At 44.3% G+C, this 22,658-nt stretch overlaps 1 protein-coding gene across 4 annotated transcripts in view; it reads right to left on the bottom strand.

Annotated features, from left to right (window-relative positions):
- The window catches only part of BICDL1 (BICD family like cargo adaptor 1), a 67,490-nt gene that overhangs the window by 6,777 nt on the left and 38,055 nt on the right, over positions 1–22,658 (bottom strand). Inside the window, exons 3-10 of one of the 4 annotated variants that reach the window (XR_012155034.1) lie at positions 21,297–21,413; positions 17,936–18,082; positions 15,130–15,309; positions 14,153–14,371; positions 12,549–12,692; positions 7,116–7,246; positions 4,569–4,689; positions 3,340–3,448 (exon numbers count right to left, since the gene is read on the bottom strand). Coding sequence is in view for 3 of the 4 variants with exons in the window: in XM_073312587.1 (XP_073168688.1) it covers positions 3,398–3,448; positions 4,569–4,689; positions 7,116–7,246; positions 12,549–12,692; positions 14,153–14,371; positions 15,130–15,309; positions 17,936–18,082; positions 21,297–21,413 (1,110 nt within the window). In the remaining variant the exon portion in view is untranslated. Of the gene's footprint in view, positions 1–3,012; positions 3,449–4,568; positions 4,690–7,115; positions 7,247–12,548; positions 12,693–14,152; positions 14,372–15,129; positions 15,310–17,935; positions 18,083–21,296; positions 21,414–22,658 lie in introns of those variants that run through there. The other 3 variants (XM_073312587.1, XM_073312586.1, XM_073312588.1) reach the window with 3 other exon arrangements.

Below are 22,658 nucleotides of genomic sequence, written 5' to 3'. Positions count from 1 at the left end.
TCAAGGGCCGTTGGTTAAAATAGAGACTAAGAGAGCAAAACTATAGTACTTTGGACACCTCACCAGCACCAAGATACAATTATGAATTAAACACAGCTAGAGTAGTGGGAGCGTTAATTTAATTTTCTAAAAATACTTGGGGTCTTGGGAAAAAAATCCAACACCACCCCCAAAATACTTAAACTTCATTTATATTAGATGGTTATCAGACATGAATGACTCTTTTTTTAAAAAAAATCTACCTCTAATCTTCTTTTCTGGTTCAGTAAATCAGGAGGCTTGGCAAAAACTTACTGCAATATAGTAATATATATATTTTTTACATGTGGAGTTCCATTTCTGATCTAATCTTCTGTAGTGGGCCACATTCTGCTCCCACTAAAGTCAATGGGAGCAGGATTGGTCCCACTATATTTCTGCTGTTTGACATTATATGCTATGAAATACAAAACAGCAAACGCCTGTTTATAAAACTACAATTTAGCAAAGCACTACACGTGGTAACTAAGAGTCCAAGTTCCAGGAGTAACGAGGGATGTCCATATAGCCTTATCTGCAGCCTTTGGGATCTGTTGTACTGTCATCAGTCAAAAGATAGGACTACAAATTAAAAAAAACAACCCCAATTTTTATTTCAATTACTCTTCTAGGCAGGTGAATGACACTGAATGCATTTTTAGCTATTAGCAGCAAGAATGTCTAGTATGGGCATACCAGGCCCGAATCCCACTGCCTTCCACCTTTTGTAGTCACATGCATGCAGACTGGGTACAAAACACTACCCAATCAGAAATCGCCACTCACAATGGGGGGTGGAACTTAATACTCACTTTGCACAAATTTAAATGACTGCACAAAGGGAGAATGGGCTCATGGTCCTTACCAGAGGCAGGGACACCTTGAATAGTCCAGTTTTTCCACGTAGCTTTTGAAAGACTTCTATCGACTAGTGTGGGGAGTTCAAGTTCACTTGACATAGGGCATGTCTTCAGCTTTAACGTGGCTGTGTAGTCACAGCCCAGCGCTGGGGGAGAGCTCTCCCAGTGCTAGAAAAAAACCGCCTCCACGAGGGACGTAGCTCCCAGCGCTGGGGCACCCTGGCGCTTTACAATGCGGAAACTTGCTGCGCTCAGGGGGGTGTTTTTTCACACCCCAGAGTGAGAAATGTGCAGCGCTGTAAAGTGCCAGGGTAGACAAGCCCTTAGTCTTTGTGAGTTTGGGTCTGTACCTAGGGGGTTTCTCAGTTCTCGGTGAAAAGCAGTGATTTTTTGTCTCCCAGGTCAGTAGCTGTTATCATCTAGAGCCCGTTTGGTGGTCTGTGTAAAATAAGTCTCAGTCCAGGCCTTACTGGGTAGATACTCCAGCTCTAAACCAACCATCACCTTGGCCATTTTAGAGATGACAAGGACTGAATGGATCATGGAGACTGAACTCCCTTCAACTCTAGAGAGGATCCCTCCAGGGCAGGACTGGGGTGCACTGGCCGGGCAACGTCCAGGAGTTTGCTCTATCCAAACCTGTTCTGTGAATAGCCAGAAGGTTTCAGTTGCAAGAGCTACCAATCCAGCATCCTCCACTACTAAAAACGGAGGTAAGTTAGCTACTGTGTCATCCCATCAAGGCGATTCCCTGTTAACATCCATGGAATAGGATTTTTTTTTAATGTATCTTCTAAATTTTGTGCATGCAATTAGATGAGTGTGATGTGTGCTCTCAGCCTAGAGGGAGAGAAAAGCAGTTTCCCTCATTCTCAGGCTTGATCTACACTTAAAACTTACATTGGCAGAGCTGTGTCGGTCAGGGGCATGAATGCGGACTAAACTCCCAGTGTAGCCACAGCTATGCCAACCGAAGAGTACTTCTGTGAGCACACGTAATGTTGTTTGGAGAGAGAATGTTCTTACACTGGCAGAAAAACGCCTGTTGGCGTAGGTTGTGTCTACACTAAGGGGCTATGTCGACATTGCTATGCCAGCATAAGCTTTATAGTGTAGACTTAGCCTGAGTGGGCAATGTTATGGTTTTAAAGTTTGAGTCCTTGCCCAGCTGTCACTAACATTGGATTGGCTTCCCAAATGACTGCTTCAGTGTCAGATTTGTGAGTGTTGTCGTGGCATGGAAAGCTAGTTTCTACGTTCTGATCTGAAGAGAGAGAGCGCAGTGCCTGAAATGGCTTTTCTTGGCAAAAGGTTTTACATGCTAAAGGGCCAAATTGTGCTCAGTTACACTACTGTGAGTCTCTGTGGACCAGTTCTGGGTTTACTCTGGCATAACTGAGAGCAAAGCTGGCCCTACGATGTAAAAAGGTTTTGCTTTAACTTTAAAACCCTTACCATGACGCAATGTTTTGGTTATACAAAACTTTTCAAAGGCTGTTTGTTCTCGTTCATTATTATTCAACAAAATTAACTCCGTTTTATAGGCCAAATTCATGCCTGATGTAACTCCTGAAGTCAATGGAATTACACCAGGAGCTATAATAATTCTGATGATTTAAAATAGTAATTACCTGTTATGTTTTCTTGTTCACAGCCAGTTGTCCCAACACACATCAAACCCAGTGAAGGTTTCAAAGGAGAAGGACTTCCGGATTGGACACAAATGACAACATACTCTTCAGAAAATACTATTTCCCAGACAGACTCTATTAGCTTCCCTAAAATAGACCGGACCTTTCCATTCATTCCTCAGAAAGGAACAGCTCATCTCACCTGTTTAATAAGATTTGTGCACATGCCAAGAGACATTTGCCATCAGTTTACCTGTGCAACCTCACTTAAGTCAGTGAGTTGTGCAGGTGTAAGTGATGGTAGAATTTTACCCTTATAGACCTGTTCAAGCCAATGACAAGACTCCCACTAGCTTCAAAAAGAAAAGGAGGACTTGTGGCACCTTAGAGACTAAAATTTATTTGAGCATCAGCTTTTGTGAGCTACAGCTCACTTTATCGGATGCATGAAAGCTGATGCTCAAAGAAATTTGTTAGTCTCTAAGGTGCCACAAGTCCTCCTTTTCTTTTTGTGGATACAGACGAACACGGCTGTTACTCTGAAACCTGCCACTAGCTTCCGTGGATACAGATTCATACCCTAGCTTTGGAGAGGAAAACAGGTGTTAAAAGGAAACAGCTATAGGAGACAGACAGTGAATTCCAATGGGCACCTTTCACTGTGTGGAAATGATCATGGAGGATGCCACGTGTAATGAAAGTAGTGAATGGAACAGAGGCTAGTGTAGTCTGTGAAGCACACTTTCCTCACAGCAGAGAATGAAACAACACTGGACTTGGATGTGATGGGAGAGTGAATGAGGTGGGTGGGATGGAGCGTGGGAGCTCACCTCAAAGGCAGGAGGGGTGTACGACTAAAGCTGTTGGTACGGGAACTGAGAAAGGCCACTAGATCAGAAACCAAAGGAGCCAGATAGTAAAAAGCCCTGAGGAAGCAAACTGTAAGCAGGAGAAAAAAGAGAAACGAAAACACAATGGAGTTACAATAGGAGAAAGGTTGCATGGGAGAGGTTTCTACTGGTCAGGTTGGATAGTCAGTGCAGTCATCATTTTACACATTCTGTAACAAGCTATAACAAATCAGGGATTGAGCAATCTCTGTCTCTCTGCCTTGGTCCTTGTCTCTCCTTCCATTTGTTTGTATCTTTTTTCACACATCCCTCCCTCCATATTATTTGTCCAAATTAATAACTACTGTCTCTTATTTCTCTCAAGCGATCTCTGGCTTTGTGTGACTTTGGTACTAGTGGCTCCCAAACTGGAAGAACCCAGGTTAGCCATTTTACCTATAATTTGGAGTGGGACTGAGCTTTCACCTTTCCATCTAGCTAGATTTTCTGATGGAAAAGAAAGCATTTACATCTGTGTCCTGAAATGGTAGACCCCAAATGATCAGTAATGGCTTCCTTGCCTCTGTTCCCTATCTGAAAAGGAGGCACAGAAGACTGACTGAAGTTTTTAGAAGATTTAGTCCTGCTACACGTGAGTGTCTTCAGTCAGCATGTTGTTCAGATAGTAATCTGATCTGAGATGGTCAATGTCTCTGACCTATGGACATAGGAAATCTAGAGTAAGGAACCTTTGTCCCTGTACAGCAAAACTTTTCCATATCCACATCCCAGAGGCCGAGCCGGGTCACAGCTGTTAGAAAGAAGGACTGAGTTTTGAAAAAGAGATGTACCTGTCACCAGGGTTATGGGCAGCTGTGAAATTAGAGTTGGTTCCTTTAGTTGTTCTATCCCCATATTAAATAGTTGTTTCTTTATAGTATACTGTAACAGCCACTGTCTGCAAGGGTCCAAGTCCAGAGATCACTCCCCTGCTTTAACCCTGGGGCTCTCAGGGACTTGTGCCCTTCACATTAGTGTTTTATTACTTGAGAAACAACAACTTTTGTATTCCAGATATATTCCAGCTTTAAGTGTGACATGAGCTTACAGACAAGAATGAGTCAGCCTGTGGAACTTTCACTTCGTCAACCAGTATACCCCCTCACCTTGAGCCAATGATCTGTAAGTGCTTCCACCAATGCTTTGTACTGATGTTGGGCATCACCTACCTGCCATGCCTCAAGCTGCTGCGAGAGGTTCAGTTTCTGTTGAATAGCATCCAGCAGCTGACTGTTCAGAGACATCATGTCGATCTTGCACTTGGCTAGTTCCATTTCCACTGCATTCTTCCTGGGGGAAAAAAAGAGAGACATGGACAATCTCAGAGCACAATTCAATTTTATCTAAATCAATTCCTGCAGGTCTTCAGAACCACCTCACCAGTTTTCACTGATTTCCATTCAGCACATTCAACAAAATCAGGATATGGAACCTGGCATCAGATCTGCCAAAGGACTCTGAATATTCAGTGGGTGACTAGCTCCAGCTTCTACTGGGACAATGAAAAGGAGATGGATCCTGTAGAAGGGACCAGTTCAGTAAGCCACCAGGTGAGCAGAGCCCTTATCATATGGAGAATACTTCTCTGTAGAGGGGGAATGGAAAGTGGGACATACTCTGATAAATTGTTGTGTAGGCGTCCAGTGTTAAGACCCTGGCCCAAACAGTTTATACTTGTAAGTCTTTATTCAACCATTTCCTGTGCCTCATATGCCCAAGAAACAATATAAACTGGTAGGGAATATCCTGGCTGCTAATTTTAGATGCAAGTTTGTTCTGATATTTGTATCAACCACATCTGATTCATCCGCTACCCTGGAATAACAACTTTCCCCTGCTTTTCTGCAGAAGAGTGGTCTGGGAATTAGTTTTTATGTTATAGGCAGAGTTGGTAGCACCACCTATACTTAACGACGCTCAACACCTCCCATTAAAACACGGTTCTCAGTTGCTTATAACTTTGCCAAATTAACAGTTCAGTCTGAAATTTTCCATGCTGGGTGTCTGCCTGAGGCTGAATTGTTTTAGAAAGTTTCAGCAAAAATGGCCTGAGATAAGAGGGAAATACACTTTGTCCATGTTAATAATAATCTTCCAACTGCTCCACTGAGATGGTCCAATACCTCCAGCCTTTGGAGCAGGGTTTTGAAGTTTGGCAGGGGATGTTACCCTGGTGCTTGGGATGTGCCTTTTGCTGTTTTTTATATCTGTATGTGCAAGCACAAACACTCTCACCTAAAGCACCATCCCACCCTTCCCTTGTCTGCAATCAATCAGCCACAGTCACTGTACACCCTCTCTCCAGTAATATCTCTCACACCCAGTTCCACACACCATAAATATTAATGGCTTGTCCCACGTGAACTACTAGGGTCACCTGAACAGCAAAAAATCTGCAGACCTCCAGTGAAAGGCCCCAGGTCTGAGTGTTTCAGAAAAATAGGCTTCTATTGTAAAACAGCCCATCACTGCTAGATATTAACAGTAGAATTTATGCATCCCCCAAGTGGCATAGTTGCCATAGAGACAGCAGAACTGGCAACCCATACTGCTATTAAATGTCAAAGCAAGCCTTTTGCACGAATCAGCAGCAGGGATATTCCCTACTTCTGCCAACAGATGGAGCTGTTACAATGGCATTCTGAAGGGATTTGGTATCCTTTGGGACACTGTAAAAAACACTTGACAGATCGTATAATTTAAAAAACAAAATGAGCCATTCTGTATGCTTGCTTATGTCCCCTCCCTCCTCATATACACGCATGTTTTTGTGTGCTTTTCTCCTCTTGCCAACCCAGCAAGGATTAGGCATTGCTGTAAGGAAGTGGGCTGCATTGTGTTCCGTCTTGTCTCATTTCACCGGAGGTTAGAGAGTCTCCTCTAATCTAGAATAAGCAGAATACAAGTGCTTTTGCCCTTCTTTCCCTTCCTCCAGAGCCTGGTGTTCTGAACTTCATGTTCCTCCCTCAGGCTGCCTAAAACTGAGCCAGCAAAGATGGGGAGGGAAGGGGCAGACTGGGGAGGTAAAAAAATGAAAAAACGTGGCATAAAAGACGGGATCGAAGTCATAGGAGGGGAAGGACAGCAGGATGCACTAACAGGGTTGCACAGAGAAAGTAAAGCAGGAGAAAGGGAGAGCAGAGAGGAGGTGGAGCACAGAGGCTAAGGGCAGAGGAACAGGATAGAGGAGAAGCATAATTAAAGGACCAGAGGATTGCAGTAACAGAGATTCACAGAGGCACCAGAGCAAAATGGAAGAGGGGGGCTGGAAGAGCTATGGAATAGGTTAGAGAAGGTGCAGTAGCAGAGTTACACAGAGGAATTGGAAGGGAGGCTGGAAGAGCAAAAGAGAATAGGAGGAGGAGGAGGAGGAAGGGACCAGTTCCAATATTTGTATTCCCTTCCCAAATGGGGCAATAGCCATCTCTTGGCTTGATGAAAAGATCTGTCCCCCAAACTTGATGAAAATAGAATTTATGGAGTTTCTTTTAAATGAGAGCAGAACTGCTGGTTCCAGGAACTTCCCGGGATCAGAACCCCGGTCACAGGCACTTAGCAGGACTCCTCAGCACTCAGAAGTGGGAAGATCTACCACTTTACTGGCAGCAGCCTGGCAACAAAGCTGCCCCCAAAGTGTCTCCTTTGAACAAACTGGTGGGTAAATTCTGAGACCACAACCCAAACTCTTCTCTGTTCTTCGATAGAATTCTAGTTACTTGGCAATGGCTTCATCTCGATCCCTGATGGCCTTCAGAAGCCGTTCGTTTGTCTCCTTATCTTCAGCTGACCCTCGGAGCCTGTCCCTTTCCTCTTTCAGTGCAGTCATCTCCACACTCAGCAGCGTCACCTGTCAGGAACAGGAAGAGCACTGTCAAACATTTCTCCTCTCAGGGTAATAATTAGTATGGGTGGAAGGCGCCCAACTGGCATCCTTGAAGAGAGAAGTCCTCTCATCACACAGCAGTTAGCATGAGCAGTAACTGGCCTCTACTAGACATGTGCCTCAGCTCTGATCTGAATGAACCACCTTGTAAGGGTGAGAGTTTCCAGTCTCCGGGCCCATCAAACCTTTGCCTTTACAGAGGCTGCCAACAATGGTCATAACTGAAGTGGTGGCTCCTACCTGAAAGGCCTATGCGTTGCCAACTCACTTGACATGGGCCACCAAACGCCATCAGATGGCAATGACTCCACCCCATTACATTTAATGGTCACCATGGATAATGTTAGAGGCCATTGCTCCACTGCAGCGCCTATGATCCACCATAAAGAAGATGGGTTGTGATCCCGCTATCTCAGCTGCATTGCAGCCACTGAAGGTTCACTGTCGAAATGTTACTTCCTCACCAAGGGACTCCTCTATTGATCCAACATCCTTTCAGCCTGCACTCTTGTCTCTGACCTTTCCTTGACATCACTTGGGTTCATATATTTTCAAGTGTCCCCCGCCCCTCCGCAATAAGATTAAAAAAATAATAAATTTTTTTTTTCCTGACTGTCTTTTCTTTAGAAGCAGTGAGCAGTTAAAAACAAACCTATACAAGAGTGATGATGCGAAAAAGGCCACTCAGCTCTAAGGAAGGAGTTACTGGCACTCATCAGAATTTTAATTAGACTTTAAAATACATGTAAAATATTTAATAATCTGAGAATCTATTTACCCTTTAGTCCAGTCCAAAGTGAATTAATAGCGTATGAAATCACGAGGGACTCGCTCTATCGCAGCTCTGCAATCTTCCATAGGCATTTAGTTTCTTGGTCTGCTGTATGCAGGAGTTCCATTACCAACGTACTGCACTAACTCCTTGGAAATCTTCCTGAGATGCAGCAAACTACCCTTCTCTAAACCTCACTGGTGGTGGGAAGACAGCTAAGAAGTTATCCACCACATCGATACTTACTTTTCCACTGTCACTGGATCTGCCATGGATCTGCTTCTGGGTATGGACAGATTGTGGGAGATGAATGTACACAGAGAAACTGCTTCTGAAGATGGAGTTGTGATGACAGGTGAAAATACAGTACTGGCTGGCAAGTCTTTCTGGGAGGCTGCAGGAGGGGGTGAGATATGTTCACTAGGCTGAAGTCCTACACAGTGTTGGACTCTCCATGTCCCAGTAAAGAATACAGAACCACAGGGCTGGAAGGGCTGGTAGGGCTGGAAGGGATCTCAAGGGGTCATCTAGTCCACCCCGTGTGCTGAGGCAGAACCAAGTAAACATCCCTGAGAGTTGTTTGTTTGACCTGTTCTTAAAAATTTCCAGTGGTGGGGATTTCACAACCTCCCATGGAAGACTATTCCTGAGCTTAACTACCCTTATAGTTAGATTTTTTTCCTAATATCTAACCTAAATCTCCCTGGCTGCAGATTAAGCTGATTACTTCTTGTCCTACCTATCATTTTTGTTGCTATCCTGTGGACTCTCCTCCATTTTATCCACATCTGTCTTAAAGTGTGGCACTCAGAACTGGACACAGTACTCCAGCTGAGGCCTCACCAATGCTGAGCAGAATGTGACAATTACCTCCCAGCTTTGACAGATGAGGTAGTGGGTTGTAATGGAATTAACTGTGAGAAGCTACCCAATACTTTGTCTGAAGTATTGCTGGGAGCACCTCTTTCATCCCTAGGAAAGGCTCTGGCTTTAACTTGAATCTTCTCCGTGTTAGCATATTCCTAAGAACGAAAGAGCTGTTCCCTGTGAGATTGCCACACAAGCACTAGGGAACCCTTCAAAGATATGTCTGTGTATTAACCATTTATACAGTGGGAAAGCTCCTCATTTGTGTTTGTTCAACTGGCCCTGATTGGGAAAGCCACCATGCTTATTCCCAGGAAGGGGAGGGCTATACAGTCCCAATACAGTACCTTCCTCCAAGTGGCAGTGGTCAGAGGTTCTAAATGAGCTGTAAGACATTGCATTAGTGTTTTTTCCCCCCTAGGAGAGGAACACAGTTCAGAGCAGGTGGCTGGGGAGCCCACACTATTTCATCCATCTAAAGCAGATGAGCTTCCAAGCAGAGGTTGGAACAGACTTTCAGCATGGGACAGTCTATAAGAATTGACCAGTTCCTTTGTTCACAGATTGCACTGCATGGCAAGCCCTGTAAATATGCCTGTTATACATATCCAGAGGTGTGTTAGAAGGCACTGTCCCTGTAATGATATCGGTAGCTGTGGATGTACAGAGGGGTGTACAGGAGAAAACACACCACTTGGTGGGAGTAGAATGGAGAAGTCATTCACCTGCTCAGCAATTTTCTTTAGCATTAAACAAAGATTTTCTGATTGTTTCTCCCACGTGGTTACTTACCCTATGGAAACTGTGGTACTTTGAGCAGTCAGCACGGACCCACTGTAGATGTGCATGGGCCTGATCAGTGAGAGAGTGGGTTTATTTTGGAATAGCAGTGTTCACTGGGCAGCATATTCACTCTGTGCTGCCTCATGCTCCCATATCGGGGCATAAAGAGTGGGGTGGCTGTGACCCCACTCAGTTCCTGTGTTGCCGAGGAATCTGAAAAGTGGTAACAGAGGATGGGTTGCGGGACTTGCACTGACAACAACAGCATCCTGAAGAACCACAGTTACTAGGGAATGGTGAGTCTTTCTTCTTCAAGGTTGTCAGCGTGGATCCCACTGTAGATGACTGGCCACTAGTACCTTCCCTGAATGGTGGGAGTGAGGGGTCTCAGCTGTATTGGTCAAACAGTGATTGAAGTACCACTCCCTGAATTTGGCATCAGGCAGCCTTATCAAGTGCATGAAGTCTGTGGGTTGCTCTGTGTAGCCTTATAGATTTTGGAGATCACCATGTTCCTGATGCAGGTGGAAGATGCCGGCTGTACTCTGCGGAAGTGTGCTTTGATGTCTGGAGGGAGATGCTTGCCAGCCATTTGCTAGCAGGTGGATCCTGTGTGATGAGATAGCTTAGTCTTTTGATGTGCTGAATATGGCCTGAAAGCCTTGCTTCTGATGAGGTAATAGAACAAAGCACTAGAGAGGTCTAAGTAGGCGCTTCCTTTCTCCTGGCGCTGAAGGGGGCTTTGGGAAGAAGGCTAGTCAAGCAATCCATTGGTTTAGGTGGAATTCTGAGACCACTGTAGGGATGAACTTGGGATATAGTATCAGTACCACCGTGTCCCTATGGAAGGGTGTGTAAGGCAGTCTGGCCATAAGGGCTCGGAGTTCATTAACTCTCTGTGGTGAGAAAATGGCCACAAGAGAGAAGACAGGCTTGATATTAAGGTGGTGTACAGAGCATTCTGATAGTGATTCAAAGGGGGTATCCACAAGCTTTAGAAGGATGGCATTGAGGTCCCAGATGGGAGTTGGGTCTTTGACTGGAAGGCAAGCCCTGCAAGGGAGGCCTTTGAGGAATTTTGATACTGTAGGGCATGCGAAGACCAGCTATGAGTGTACTGGAGTGCGACAAGCAGATATTGTAGCAAAATGAGAGTTGAATCCTAACCCTGCATGATCTTGGATATTATTCAGGTGATCAAGTCATGCCGAGACCACGTGCCTTGCATCTGCCAGTGGTTCAGGTAAGTGCCCCAGCCTGTCCTTAATGCGTCCGTGATAAGCATTATCATGAGGGAAAGGACAGAAAACAGCACCCCTTTTCTTATGTTCACTAAGTCTAGCCACCAATAGAACTCTTGCATGACCCAAGGCACTGAACAGCTTCCTGTGATGTCTGGACAGGAAGTATACAGATGTCAGCCACAACTGTAAGGGCCATAGGTGAAGTCTGGCAAGTGGCACGTACATGGACACTGACATGTAATCTAAAAGTCTCAGACATGTATGCACTGTCTGAGGTAGGCTCTTGCCAACCTGGAGTCAATTAAAGCTCCTCTGAACTCATCTGCAGTGGCATGAGAAACAATGTCTCATAGTTCACAAGGAGCCCCATTTAAGAGAATAGGGAAAGGAGGTATTCCAAGACTTAGAAATCTCATGTTGGAACGTGCTTCAGCCAGTCGTCCAGGTACGGGTGGACATGGATTCCCTACCTCCTTAAATGCTCTTCCACCACTGGTAGGCATTTGGCTAATATTCCTGGTGTTGTGGAGAGTCCAAAGGGCAGAACCTTGCATTTGTAATGGTTGGGCCCCACTGTGAATCTTAGGTACTTCCACAAAGCCATACATCTGACCCACAAGAAGTACGCATCCTACAAGTTGAGAGCCATGAACCGGTCTTAAGCACAGAATGACAGAATGATGGAAGTATGCTGAACCAAAGACAACATATGTATTTGTTCAGTTTCCTCAGATCTAGGATAGACCAAGACCCCCTTTCTTTTTCAGAATGAGGAAATACTGGGAGTAGAAGCCCCTTGCCTTGAGATCCTGCTTCGTCTCGGAGCCACAAAGGAAAGAGGCCACTTCTGTTAGTAGCTGGCTCTCATGAGAAGGATCCCTGAAGAGCGCGGCAGAGGGCAAAGAGTGGAACTCAATGGGGTGACTATGAGACAAGTGTCTTGATCTCCAAAGTCTCGGCAGGCCACACAAGGAACTTCTGGAATGTTTTAAAGTCAGCCTTTGCTGATGCCATTGCCGTTGGATACCACTGCATCTAGCAGCGAAGGGTGGAGACCATTTAGTGGTGAGATGAGGCACGGACATGGCTCAGCCCTGGATCTAGCCCTTCCCAGTATTCAGGCATCAGTGGTCTGGCTGGGGATGCTGCTGGGAAGAGAGATCTCTTCCTTTTCCTCAGTTTGGGAAGGCTTTGAAGAAGTGTTTAGATTGAGCTGCAACTTAGTGGGTTGGATACTTGCCGGGTTCTGTCTTGCTGCCACAGCCAGTAAGAGGGAACCAAGACAGGGTTGCAGCCATCCCATCTTTATGCTCTCGGATGAGGCAGCACAGGGTGCATACATGGCTCCTGCCACTCCAGTTCCAATCTCGCATGTGCACACCTACAGAGGGATCCACACTGAGACATACTTGAAGAACATTGGGTTAGCAAAGATTGACTCATACAGGGCTCTGAAAGGTGTTGCCAACAGGTCTTCTCAGGATATGACTAGACGACCTCTTCCACATAAGCAGAGCGCCCTGTGGGAATGTGCCACAATCCTGTCTTACAAAGCAACATGCATTTTAGAAGGTCCAGGGAATCTGCATGGATTGCTCACCTGGCTGTGAAGTCTCTGCAGCTCCTCCAGGCTCTGCCTCAGCTTCCCTCTTTCTCCCTCCATTAACTCCCTCAGGGCTCTTGAGTCCTCACTTGTTTGCCTGATCTGTTCTTCTAAGGCATCATCATCACTTCTCCGAGAACTCTGGCAAAAAGAGAGAAACATCTTGCTGAGCTTTCATTTATAAGTTACAGTTTGCATTAGTTTTGTACTGATTTGGAGACAGCTCTAAGAGAGTAAAAGGAAGTGGGAACGTCACTCTGCAAGAGCTCTGATATTACAGTACATGTTCACATATATTTATACAGTGTCCAGAGGGCTCACAATGCAAGCAGTCACAAACACATCAACTACGATGAACACACACACAGCCCCTAAGCCTGGGCAGAAAGAATACACACAGGTGACTTACCTTAGCACAAAGATATACAGACATGCTCCCCACTTTGTAATCCTCTGCCCTTATCTCTGAGTACAACCCAGCTCCGATATTTACCTCTTCATACACTTATTCCTAACCAGGTTTCTATGTTTAGGCCTTTATATGTTATCTCCATTCTCCCTTGAACAAATACAATCTTGTATTCTTGCTCAACCTTTTATGATTCAATCACAACTCCTACAGGCATTGAAACTGGTTGGGTCAGGGTTCCCATTCATGTCTGAGGTTTGCAAGTACACATAGCCTGCTGGCTTATTTCTGGATGTTCCACTCCAGAATGGAGCTGCCTTCAGGTTGGCTATTTCCTTGTGGGGAACGCACAAGTCTCGAGGATGAAGCAAATGGAGGGCCAAGATGTGATTTTTGAGTCTTTCTGAAAGGCTACACATTTCCCCACTATTTTACTCTGTCATGGAGGTTGTCCCAGTCCTCCAAAGAGAGGATCTGCAGATCTCCTCCAGCATGATTCCATTCAATCACCTATTACGTTAAGTTTCTGAGTTCTGCTTCCATCCTCAGTACTCCAAGGCAAACAGTAGGTGCTATTCTGCTGTAGAACATTCCCTCTTCCAGGCATAGGGGCCACCTCTGATGGCTTATCACAGGAGTGTTTGTGTCTATACTCTATAGGGACCCCAATTCTCATGATAACTCTTACCTTGATTTTCACTCACTGATCTCTTTATATCATTGCAGTTTAAAACAGGGTTGGGAGACTTTAATCAGAAATGAAGGTGAAAGAACCAAAATACCATGAGAAACTTTGCAATATATTCAAGCTGGCTGAAACTAACACAAACTAGAACTCTTGCAGGAAACCCTGATCTCATGAGTTTTCCAGAATGATTTCTAGACTAGAGAGATTTGGATGAGTTTTCCAGAATGATTTCTAGACTAGAAAGATTTGGATGAGTATCTGAACAGAACCTTGATACCTTTTGAGGTCATAAGCTTAAATCCCTTGGGTTGGCATGAACAAATACTGGCCTACTTGTGATATGTGAGATTGCTGAAAATGGGTTGTGTACTCTGATGTCCCATCTTCAAGGCCACAAAAGAATTCTGAAAGCCCACAGAATTAAGGATCTAAAATAACCCAGACTCTTCCTTGCCTAGCATCAACACTGACACCAAAAATCCTTCTCTGTGTCCAAATACCTACCGGGGAGTCTGTGCCATCCAGAACACTTTGTATGAGCCTCTTCAGCTCATTGAGACCGGCACGTAGGCTGCCAGCGGGGACATCTTTGGCTGATGAGGTTTCTGAAGACTCATCCATGGAGGAGTCTGTGGAGACTGCAGAGTCTGCGCTGTCATTTCCTCTGAGATGAGAGCAGAGATACCTGACTTGGCAGTAGGCCTCCCAGAGCTGCAGTCTCAGCTGGAACAAGACAGCATTATATTAGTCCATGGCTTTAGAGACCCATGAGATTCTATTGTTTGTAGACCTCCAGAATGTGACGATGCCCCATTAGCTAGAAAAGTCCTTCGATGCACCCTATCCTAGATGTAATATTCATGAAAAACAACAAGTATTTATCTAGTGCTTTTCATCTAAAGGTCTTGAAGTATCATTACCTGCATTGAATATATAGGGAAACTGACACAGAGAGGTTACTTGGTTTGCCTAATGATACATGGTGAGTCAGCATAAGAGATTGAGACAAAACCCAGATTTCCTGACTTACAGCCCAGTGCCATGTCCACTGGATCACATTGTCTCCTTGAACAGCCAGGTTTTGTGCAGCCCTTGCTCTTTTCATCTGTGTGCATGCGCACATGGATTTTAAATGTACTTTACAATATGTGTTAATAGTGCTGCCCTTTCGCTCTCTCCTAACTGGTGTGGTTCTGTACCCCTAGGTAAGTTCACAGAAGCATATGCACGTGTATTAATGCACTGCTTTATCAGATGCAAAAAAAAGTGTTGGATGACTACAGTGTGGTTTGCAATAGGCTGTGACTGTGGGTTTCTTAACTGATATCAATAGCAGCTTTGCGGAATGTGGTGTGTGATTGCCGTTTGCACTAGTCTGCCATGCTTTCCAGCTACTAGCCGTGAACATGTTTACACGTGTGTTCATATGGGCACATTTACAAAGGTTCATATGCTTCCCCAGTGTGCAAGGATGATCATACCTGTTCTCTCTCTTGTTCCTGCTCTTCTGCCTCCATGCTCTGCTCAATCTCAGATAGCAGGGATGTGCTGGTTGTGTTGAAACTTTGGAGACTTCTCTCCTCGCTAAGCTCTTCTACCTTTCCCTGGAGCTGCCGACAGGACAGTCGCACCTCCTGGAGCTCCAGCTGACTTTGATGCAGCTTCCAAAGGAAATCAAAGGAAAAAACAAAACTAGTGAATATGACTGAGGACTAGATGAATCTCTCAGCTCATGAAGGACCTTGGTGGGAGCCCTGAAAAGACGGGCTTTTGTGGGAGGAAAAGACGCATATGGGAGGAACGGTCTTTGCTGGCTTGTCTAATTTCTAAAATTTAACAGTCTAAGACATTATTACCAAAACTTTACTCTCAGCTAGAACTAGACATGGGCTGGGAACTAAAATATGCTGAAGACTCAAAATCACCAGGTAAGTTAAGGCTAAGACGTATTATGAAGAATTCCAGAAGGAGTTAAGGAAAAACTAGGTAATTAGACAACATAGCAACAACTGAATTAAAAAAAAAATCACGCAACCATTTGTATTTCAAAAAGATATAGTTAAACCCTGGTCATTCAAACCCCAATTAACCAAGATTCACATATCCATCGCATCTAAAATTCACAGAGAAACATTTCACTAATTTGAAACTCCAGTTATCTGAATGTTTCAGTTATCCCTCAAGGCATTTAAATCAGGGCATATCTGTAGTGAGAGGGTACACAACTGAGTAAACAATTAGTTACCAATATATTGTCACATATATTTTTGTGAGTGATATAAACAGAAAGTAACACAAATATATTAGGTCTCTTGTTACACAGCTGATACAAAGTCAAAGCAGTAAACCCCAGTATTGGGTGTAATCACTTTCTACACAAATAACAGGCAGACAGAAATTCAATGGACACAAGTGCATGGGAGGTAATGTACATTAAAAGGAACAGTTTAATCCATCTGTTTACACTGACAGGTTCTGAATTAGTGATACCTAGATCTTTTTCCTTAGAGGCTATCATTATGGATGGCTTAGTGTACAGCGATGTTCAAAAAAGCAAAGATGCTATCCTGTACTAAGTAGGGGATAGAGCGAAGTATGAAAAAAATACTATGTTACAATGATGGTAAGTAGTCACCTTGCATACCTCATTCTGCAATGGTTCCCTCATCTTAAGAAAGACAGCAGAAAAGGTCCAGTGGAGGACAACAAAATTAGTTAGAGGCATAATGTGGTGGGGGCAGGGTCCAGATGTGGCAAGATGAAAAAACACTAGGAGTAGTAGTTTGGAAAGGAGAAGAGTTCTGATAGGGAATATTTTTATAAATACTGTATACTACAAAAAAGCAGTTGGGAGCTCCTATTTAATGCTCTCCCATCACATGAGAACTAGAGGGCACTTGCTGAAATTAAAAAGGGGAAAAATAAATGAATAAAGGAAATATTTTAATGCAATGTATAATTAGTCCATGAAACTTACTTGTGCAAATTGAGGCACATAGCTTAGTAAATTTCAAAATCTGATGAGACTTTTATCTATGAATAAATTATATTAATTCGAATAAAATTAAAGAGGCTGGTGAAATGGACAGCTCAGGGTGTTAGGAATGGCAGAAAGAGTCTTTCACCTCTAGGTCACCAGTTCAAATCCACACCAGGCTGGTAGCAGATTATTGAGCAGTGCTCAGATTGTAATGACTTTCATCTGCATAAAATGAATTGGTGGGTCTCAGTTCAGTTCCCAGTGGATGGGTGTCCAAATCACAAACCCACTATCACAGCTCAAATTAACTGGCCCCCAAAATGTCAGTCTCACATCAGAGAGGCCAGGGACCGAATGGGTCAGTGGAGACTGAACTCCCTGGATGGAGTTCCTCCAAGCCCAGACTGAAGAACAGTGGTAGGGCAGAGTGAGAAACTTTCAGTTTCCAGGACTGTTGACCCTGAGTTCAGGAAGAAATTATTTCCCTCATCTACTATGGTAGAACAGGATTCTAGTTAGGTGCATTATAGGGGATTTTGTACTTCCTGCTGAAGGAGCAGCCAAGGTCCAACAGAAAATACCAGGCTAGATGGACTATCAGTCTGTTTGTGTAGCAGTTCCTATATTCTTATATTCCACAGACTGGCAGAGAATACGGGGAGCTAATTGCCAAAGAATAAAAAAGCCAGTATAGCCTCAAACCTTCAGTGGGTAGGGTGAATTGAGAAAAGAAACCATAAAATATCACTCACCACCCAGAAACAGGGCCTATAACACTGACATAGCAACTTGTTCAACATCGTTCCACGAGTAATGTTTACTAAGAGATGCTGAGAACTCCATAGGCATGTTTTGCACACCTTTTGAATAGTGACAGATCTGAGGCTGGCTACCATCCTCTGGACCTCTGCCCAAAATAATCATAAGAGGATCTTACTGGAGTCAGTCCCAGTAAGAAATCAGCAGAAATGTAACCAGGTTCCTCAACCTCCATATCCTCCACTGAAGTACCTGTTTTCCTTGGTTAAATGTTCTCATTCCTTGTTCTAATAGTTCATTTTTTCTTCCTTTAGTCTCCTCTGTGAGAGTTCCCATTCTCTGCAGGTCATATCTAGGCGCTAGCCACTCTGTTGTTCCTCTGTGATCATAAGAGTCATTTTACTCTTCCCTTTGGTCTCTTATCTCCAAATTCCCATTCTCTTAACTGTAGGTCCTATCCCAGAACCCCTCCTTTATCCCTTCTTAGCTTTCAGAGTTTCATTTTCTCTTTCATTTGAGCATCTCTCTCCAGCTCCTGTTCTCCTCACCTGAAGATCCTTATCATGGCTTTGTCTTTCCAGGACCAGCACTCGCTCCTGCAGTTCCTCCACGGTTCCCTGAAGCAGATCGTTTTCCTCCATCATGGCACTAAGGCGACATTCCAGCTCCTGCTTCCTATCGGTAAGCATCTTAATCTGAAAGGGAAAGAGAGCTCGAGTTGTGCTCCAGGCTTTGGGATTTTTCTTTTTTCCACCATGTGGTAAGAGAAAAGCAGCAGGAACCAGAGTCTGTCTGTGTCTGCACCTGTATGAGAGAGATGGTGCCTCTTTATGCAACTCAGAGCTTAGGAAGAGGCTGAAAGAAAACACCTCCCACCAGAAAACTCTGTGGAGCAGAGTGGGAGTGCAGCTCCTGAGACGCTGGAATGTGCGTTGCCAGGCAAACATAGAGGGAGGGAAGGGGAGAAAAGAAACCACTGTGTACCTTGGAATTTCCTAAGAGCTACAGTAAAACATGACCCTGCCCTACCCACCCTCCTAAGGATTAACCCAGACTATAAAATTTGCAAGAATGTGAAAAGCTAGTTACTCAGCCCAGCTTTATTATGATTCTGTTCCTGGTGTGAGCAAATGTTGGAGTTCCCAGGAAGGGAACCCTCACCCTCCTGCATTTCTACATGGCCACTTACTGGAATCCCCAGGAGAGGTAGGGGTTTGCGTGTGTGTGTTTGTGTTTCTCGCTATGCCCTTTGTGGGTGGTAGGGATTGTGTACCTTGTTCTTTGCTGTATGTTTGGTTTGATGATTTCTCACCACAATATAATTTTATGCTTTAAAAAACAGACTGATGGTTTTGTGCAACAATTACTGATATCCCCCCAACAATTACTTGGTTTAAAACAGATTCATGCCTTTCAGTTGTCCAGTGTCCCTCATCACCTGTGCTTGCTGCAATGTGCCCAGTCCATTCCCTTAGCAAGAAGCTGCATATAGGATGAATCAGCACTAATAAAGGCCACTGTTTGTTTAACGAGGAAAGAGAATACTTTTTCCCATCAAGCTGTCTATCCAGGTTCTTCTGCAGTGCCCACCACCATGATACCTGAGTGCTGGGGATATGTTTTGTACGCTGTCCAATGCCATCAGCTGTTCTTTAGCTATGCTCACAGATCTTTGATGATCCCAGTACTTCCTGGTCAGTTCCTACACCATCTCAGATGGCTTGGTCCAGCAACTCATGTTCCCTAGGCCTATCTGATACCCACTCTGTTAGCTGCTCCCCAGTAGTATCCCAGGTCCTTTCAGACCTCTCCAATAGCTTGAGGAATATTCACAAAGGTCTCTTCAAATCGCCTTTGCAGCTCCTTGATTAACCTGTTGGTTCTCTCCAGGTTGCCCTCCCACCTATTCTGGATGCACTCCTAGCCCCCATTAGCACATACCCTAGATGCCTTAAACCGTCCTGGATATTCGTCTAGCCGTTCTATGGTTGCCTTCTAGACTCTCCTCTAATCCCCTCTGCCTTACTGTTCTCTAGGTCTTCTCCAATACACCCATGTTAGTTGCTAACTGTCCTCCAGGCTGGCTCTGATATTCTTCCATCTGGCTGCCTTCCAGGCCCTATGTTTATGGTTATGTACCTAGTGTACAGATGGTGCCTGGACACAGATTAAGTAGACAGTCAGCTGTCCTGGATAAATGAGGAATGCTGTATTCGTCCAGGGGAGTCAAGTGTTTGGAAAGATGAAGGAATGTTGTGTCAATTTTGTATATCTGCATTTCTCTATTTATAGAACACCTCCTGTACATATTAGGACATTATTCTTATATGAGTAATGATTGCTGAGAAGACTCTTCCCCTACAAGCTTGACTTCAATGTAATGGAAAGAAGGGATGCAACAGAGATAAACACAGAACAAACAGAAGGACTGCATTTTACATTAGTACTTGTTATAAAACTCAGTAATGAACACCCTGTGAATAACTGTAAAAAAACCCACAACTGTCCTGCAGGCCTTGGGCCAAGGTAAGGGTGGGGGGGGAAATGGGTTGAAAGCACAAGACAGGAAGGACCTTAACAGGTGGGGCATGCACAGTGATGGTAACAGACATGCATTCAAAACTCAATCAAAGCATCTGTACTTACTTCAAGGACCTGCTGCTCCATACCAAGGGGAAGAGGACAGGAAGGGAAAAGGAAAAGAGCGGGTAGGGAGGGGAAGAGAAGCAGAAATTTAGGAAAAACTCTTCTAATCAGTTAAAAAGTAGTAGGATTGTACAATAGGGTTTTCCCCCACTGCTCCAGGTTCTTCATATTCAAATCTCCCATCCTCCCCAAATCACAGAAGGAAAAGGAAACAAACAACATACTGGCCAAGATATCCAGAGCAAAAATAAGAATAAAAGATGGCCTCATGTTTCCACACACATCTCAAATGCAGGAGAGGATTTCTGCTTTCTTCTCAGCCATTCAGAACAGCACCCTCCTCAGAAGTGGAGTGTGTGTTTTGATGTGGCCTACTGGAACGTACCCACATTTTGTCTCTAAAAGATCCCTCTCATCGTCTCCCCTGCTTTACATCTTCCTGACAGGATTATCCTTTAGACAGGGGCTAAAACCAACTGAAACAGGATGGGGCGCTTTCTGTGCACCAGTCAGGAAGGAGGAGCTGTGCTTTCCAGCTGCCTGCATACACCCCTGCCTTTAGAACATTATCCATACTCGGAGTTGAATGCCAGGGAACATCTTCCATGGAGCTCTTAGAGAGCCATGCTTCTTCCAGAACATTCTTTCATGACAGTAGCTGTGCCTGTATGACAGTCACCACCTTAAAGAGAGTAAACTTAAGGGCCTTTATGTGACTAACACACTTTTGCACATGCAGTGTTGTTGTAGCTGTGTCAGTCCCAGGATATTAGAGAAACAAGGTGGGTGAGGTAATATCTTCTATTGGACCCACTTCTGTGGGTGAGCGAGACATGCCTTTGAGCTTACACAGAGCTCTTCCTCAGGTGACCTGAACATTTTGGCTCCTAAGAGACCCACCTCACTGTCTCCCCTGAAGTGGGTCCAATAAAAGGCATTACTTCACTCACCGTGTCACACTTGGGTACAGTAACTCAGGCTATTTTCAAAACAGGGGACAACTCTGCTACTTATATACAGGAGTCCTGTTGGTGTGAATGAGGAGCATCAGTTAAGAGGGAAACACAGGTGGCCAACTAAATTAATTATCTCCTTCTGCCCGTTAGCTAGCATCCCTTTTTCTTGCTGGCACAAACTATCACCATTAGGCATTTGGTTTTGTTTACCTAGTTCAGAGGGGTTCATTACATAAGATTAAAATACCACTGAGTACCTTGAGAGACAGATCAAACCTTAAACCACCCTGACCAGAAGGCCACTCACCTCAGCCTGGAGACTTTCGAGTCGTACTATATGTTGACTGGTTGATGAGTTCTTCTCCCGGAAGTCCTCTCGAAGGGCATGGACCTGCATTGAGAGTTGTCTCTCCACCTCTGATGCCTACAAATAGGAGGCCAAACACAATTACCCCGAAATGAGAAACATGGGCAGGAAAAAATCCGGAAAGTGGTTAGCTTCTCCCACCCAAGGTGGATTTTATAAATCTGAAGGGAAACCCCTAAATTAATGTTATTTCCCAACAAAGTCTGGAATCACCAAAAATTCTGAAAAGAGGAGAAACGCTATGAGCTGGCTAACCCCCCCATACAAAGCTACTGAAGACACTTGAGTTGCATAGAGTTATAAATCAGTGCAGAATTCATCCCACACAGCCTCCTAGAACCACTGCAATTTAGCAAGCATCTCAAGGATGGGGACAACCAAAGAACACAGCCCACAGCTTTCCTACATTTCACTTTGCACTACTCCTACGGCATCCAGGGGCTTATGCTGAGTCTCAGCATTAGTAGAACAAATTTACCTCTTTTGCATCTATTTATATATGACACGAGGAGAGGAATAGCCTGACAGTGAGGGTAGCCGGAAGTTGATCTCTCTGGGTCAATCTTGTCTTTTCATTAAAAGATTTAAAGTGATCTCTGGCACCCCGCTCTAAGCCCTGGGCCATCTCTCTGCTTGTATGGTTCTAATAATCCTTGCCTTAGATCTGTGGCCTGATAAAGGGGGAGATGCTCCAGGTGCATCTCTGAATGGGGTTTGTTATGTTCTTCCCTTTGATTTTGTCAGCAAAGATGGCTACCAGATTGGCATGATGAGACTTGAGAATAGTTCCAGAACATTTTACCAGCCATTCCTCAGAGACTACTGCAGACTTTCAGCTATAGTAATAGCCATAGAACAGCCCTATTGCCACTCAGAAGCTAAAAACGATCCCTGAACTTGCACAGCCTACTAAAATCATAAACAAGGAACTAGAGCAAAGCCACTTTTTCCAGGTTGGAAAAAAATGGTGGTAAATCAGAAAAAGATAGTTTAATTGGTTCTCTCAGGATTTCCTAATTCAAACCTAATTCAAAGAAGCCACTCCCTGGCCCCTATTAATAAGAACCATAGCACCCAAAGGTCATGCCTATATCTGTCAATAAAAAAGGCTCTGTGTGCTACTAATTGATTTTTAGCTTCCATCCTACCCTGTGCCAATATATTGTGTGTCTGGCTTCAATTGTCACTTCTGAAGGACACTACAAATCTCCCATTTTATTTGTCTTTTTTAACCATTGTTGTTACAGGTGCAGCATGTACCCACTACAACAAAAACATAGTGATATGAAAGATATCCTTTTT

Source organism: Lepidochelys kempii, chromosome 15, assembly GCF_965140265.1.
Source record: "Lepidochelys kempii isolate rLepKem1 chromosome 15, rLepKem1.hap2, whole genome shotgun sequence".
Taxonomy (NCBI): domain Eukaryota; kingdom Metazoa; phylum Chordata; order Testudines; family Cheloniidae; genus Lepidochelys; species Lepidochelys kempii.
This window is presented reverse-complemented; position numbering and strand designations above follow the sequence as displayed.